Source organism: Macadamia integrifolia, unplaced genomic scaffold (genome assembly GCF_013358625.1).
Source record: "Macadamia integrifolia cultivar HAES 741 unplaced genomic scaffold, SCU_Mint_v3 scaffold2398, whole genome shotgun sequence".
In the NCBI taxonomy this organism is placed as follows: domain Eukaryota; kingdom Viridiplantae; phylum Streptophyta; class Magnoliopsida; order Proteales; family Proteaceae; genus Macadamia; species Macadamia integrifolia.
The window spans coordinates 56020-59781 of record NW_024868689.1 but is presented as its reverse complement, the minus strand read 5'-3'; the positions used below and the strand labels follow the sequence as shown (position 1 = coordinate 59781).

The 3762-nt window shown below is 36.2% G+C and overlaps 1 protein-coding gene across 2 annotated transcripts; it reads left to right on the top strand.

Moving 5' to 3' along the window:
* Nucleotides 1–663: 663 nt before the first annotated feature.
* LOC122066451 (probable glucan endo-1,3-beta-glucosidase BG4) lies at nt 664–3611 on the top strand. Of its 2 annotated transcripts, none has more exons than XM_042630256.1 (3): nt 664–827; nt 2321–2429; nt 2571–3611. In XM_042630256.1, the coding sequence occupies exons 2-3, from the start codon at nt 2360–2362 to the stop codon at nt 3521–3523; spliced, it is 1023 nt and encodes a 340-aa protein (XP_042486190.1). In that variant the 5' UTR covers nt 664–827; nt 2321–2359; the 3' UTR covers nt 3524–3611. The 2 variants fall into 2 exon arrangements, with proteins under 2 accessions (XP_042486190.1, XP_042486189.1); XM_042630255.1 differs by having other exon boundaries at nt 665–827; nt 2326–2429.
* The last annotated feature ends 151 nt before the right edge of the window (nt 3612–3762 follow it).

Genomic DNA, 3762 nt, shown 5'->3' with positions numbered 1-3762 from the left:
TCGTATTTGTTTACGATGGAATTATGGAATGTAACTACGGAATTATTATACCGTAGCTTAAAATCAAATTTAAACAACGATAAGAAAAGTCTTTTACTATAGAAATATACCAACGCATAATGTCAATATATATGACGGATACTTGGAAGTATAGTAAAAAAATACTTTTTACTATGAAAATATAGTACCGTTAATAGTATACATTTTTTATTTTTTCTTGGAAGTGGAGCAATTGACCACTTTTCTTGTAGTGCAATTTCAACATACTCTCCGGCAAAGAAATTGTGTTGCAGATCACTTGGCGGCCTTTGCGGCAGCAAGCCAAGACCATCAGTTCTTATTCACTTTCTCCCCCTTCTGTAATCCTTTTACTTTGTGCTGATATATCTGGTACTGTGTTTACTCGTTAATAAATTCTTTTTACCAAAAAAAAAGTTTGTTTTTCCTTTCTATGACTGCTGTCACTTTGTACTATATTTGGATGTTTTGGAACACGTGCGTTTAATAATCTAAAGTTCCTATTCTCATTGGGGTGGGGGGTTATGCCTTTAATTAATTACCTAAACATTCTATATAGCGATCAGTCTATTTTAATCTGTGATGATTTAATAGTCTATTTAGGAAATTAAATATATATTTTCAGTAGAATTTAGGAAATTAAATACGACTTCCAACTAGGGAGGACGTACATCCCCTCTTTTATAAAACTTGGGAGGACCATGGAAAGGTTTAGGTCAAGGTTTACATTTTAATTGTGACGTTGCGGTCTAGTGTGCTTGCAGAAGAGCTTCTCCTCATACTGCATAATTTACAAAGTCTAGTACAAGGTATCTCTCTCTCTCTCTCTCCCAACCCCTTTTTCACATGCATATGTGCAGGGAAAGATTTTAAAGTCTCAGATCGGTCTTAACCGATACTTAATACAGTCTGTATTGATATTGGTCGGAATCAGACTTGGATCAGATAAATTTATCATTTAAAAAAAAAAAAGAAAAGTATTGACAGTACCACACAGATGGATTCATCATTTTTTGATCCATTTTACGCTTATCCCTTATGAATTGAATAAGTATTGAGGATTGGTCATGGTTGATACTGATCCAATCCAAGTGATCCTAATCAATCCGATCTAATTTTAAAACTATACTCAGGATGTAGCTAGGAGGTGTAAGGCTAGGCCCGGCTATTGGTAGATAGATCACAAGGTTATCTTTTTTTAATCTTTACAATTATGACAGTACCACCTCCCATGATTTAAAAACCCAGAATGGGGATTTGAATCGGTCCTGGCAGATTTTTGACAGTACCAGCTTGCACGATTTAAAAACCCGGAATGGGGATCTATAAAAAATTGGCCGGAGATGGTCAAAATTCAAGATCTATGAAAAATCGACCCGAGATGGCCAAAACATGCCCTAACCCTAATTTCTGTACATGGATTGGATGAGTCAGGAGTGCGATTGCCCTTGTTGATTCTGATCTGGATTAGCTGATTTAATTGATATAATCCTGATTTTTGAGTAAATAGATTAGAATTCGAAATGAATATGTCACTATCCATATTTTCATCCGATTCGTTTTCAAACGTATTTGGATAGTTTTAGAAAATCAATATTTTGAATATGGATTCCCCCTAAACAGATAGGAATACAAATCAAAGATGAATTTTTGCCTATTGATTTACATCTCGACTGAAGTTTGAAGAGTAGAGTCGTAAATTTGCACAGAGTGGTAGAGAATAGGAGAAGAAAAAAATTTGATAAGACAAGAAGGTGAAAGGTCAAATCTACTACCTTACTAGGATTGATGTTGAAGTGCCAAATTTGAAATTATCTTCGTTCATATATATATATATATATTAAATTTAATTTCATGTTTAATTATTAGTGATATACCGTGAATAATTGATATGGGCAGTTTAATATTTTATTTTTGTAATTGAATCTAAATTACCCAGATAATATCCATTCTTAAATAAATTGAGATATCTATATGTGCATATATCCACATTCTGTTAGCTTTCGAATAATTCTCCAAAATCACAATATGAATAAGATACGGATTTTAAATACCTCCTACTGAAATCAAGAACTGCACTCAATGCAACTAAGATTTTTGTTTGATTGTTTCATTTTCTTACTTTCTGAATGAAAATATTATATATACATAATTTATTGTGTTTAAGTAATTTTTTTTTAAATGGAAATGCATTTCAGAATTGTTATTATTATATATTGTTCAATTTTCTTCTTCTTCTTCTTTTTTTTTTTTTTTTTTTTTTTTTTTTTTTTTAAACTGAATTGAATTATAAATGGCATAGTGCAGGTAAAGAGTTGGCTCGAACTCGAATTTTGATAAGATGAACCGAAGGATTGCATCGTTCATTTTTTTCACCTTTATAGCAACAACTTGCCAAGCTGCTCCTACAGGTAAAAATATACCTTTTTTTTTGGGAGGGGGTTGTTTTAGGGGGTTTAGAATTTCCTTAAGACGCTAAAAGGATGGAATTTTGTCGTCCCATCGTTTATGGTGAATTTCAGAAATGACTTGATCTGTTTGTCATGAAACAGGAAACGGGATAGACATAGGTGTATGCTATGGGTTGCTAGGGAATGATCTTCCACCTGCACCCCGAGTGGTGAGCCTCTATAAGAGAGGTGGAATCCAAAAGATGAGGCTATACAACCCAAATCATGAAGCCCTGGAAGCATTGAGAGGTTCTCAAATACAAGTCACCTTAGGTGTACCAAATGAAGAAATTCCCAAACTTGCCAACAGCCAAGAAGCTGCTCAATCCTGGTTCACAACAAACGTCGAACCCTACATTCAAGACATTGAATTTTCTTATATTACTGTTGGCAATGAGGCTTTCCCAGGCCAGTTTGGCCCTTCCATAGGTCCAGCCATGCACAACCTCAAAAATGTTCTAAATGAACATAACTTACATGGCATTCAGGTCACCACCGTCATCTACAGTGCCGTACTCGCCAACTCGTACCCACCCTCGGCCGCTGTCTTCACCCCCGAAGCGGCCTCCGACATGCTCAACATTCTACAATTCCTATCTGACAATGGTGAACCCATCATGCTCAATGTGTACCCTTACTTCGCCTATGCAGGTGACCCAGCAAATGTTCGCCTAGACTATGCACAGTTCAGTGCTACGGGTCCCGTGGTCCAAGATGGAGCCTTGAGCTATTCCAATTTATTTGATGCCATGGTGGATTCTTTCATTTGGGCTATGGAGAAAATGGGATTCCCGAACGTCGCCGTCGCTATTTCTGAGAGTGGTTGGCCGTCGGCAGGGAACGGGGACTTTACGACCCCGGATCTGGCTGGAACTTACAATAGGAATTTCATGAATCATATCATCAAGTCGAGTGGTACACCGAAGAGGCCTAACACATATATGGATGCATATATATTTGCAATGTTCAATGAGAACCAAAAACCGAATGGGACAGAGCAACATTTTGGCCTTTTCTATCCCAACATGCAGCCGGTCTATCCCATTTTTCCATAGTGTTAATAGTAGTAGTACTAGTACTCCTAGGCCATTACTTCATAATAATAATAATAATAATAAAATGTTTTTTTTTTTTATGAATAAATAATATAATGCTTTATTCCTTCACCTGAGTTGCATTGGATGAAAGGTTCAGCTTAGTCGGGCCAGAAAATGATAAAATCTCAACTCAATTAGAACTGAAACCAAGTTAGGATGAGACCAGGAGACTAACTACACTCCCAGCCCAACCAACC

Bases quoted from the DNA above. Each gene is read 5' to 3' on its own strand.
- LOC122066451 (XM_042630256.1), top strand. From the start codon at position 2,360: ATGAACCGAAGGATTGCATCGTTCATTTTTTTCACCTTTATAGCAACA. The intron at 2,430-2,570 runs GTAAAAATATAC...GTCATGAAACAG, and splicing joins TTGCCAAGCTGCTCCTACAG to GAAACGGGATAGACATAGGT.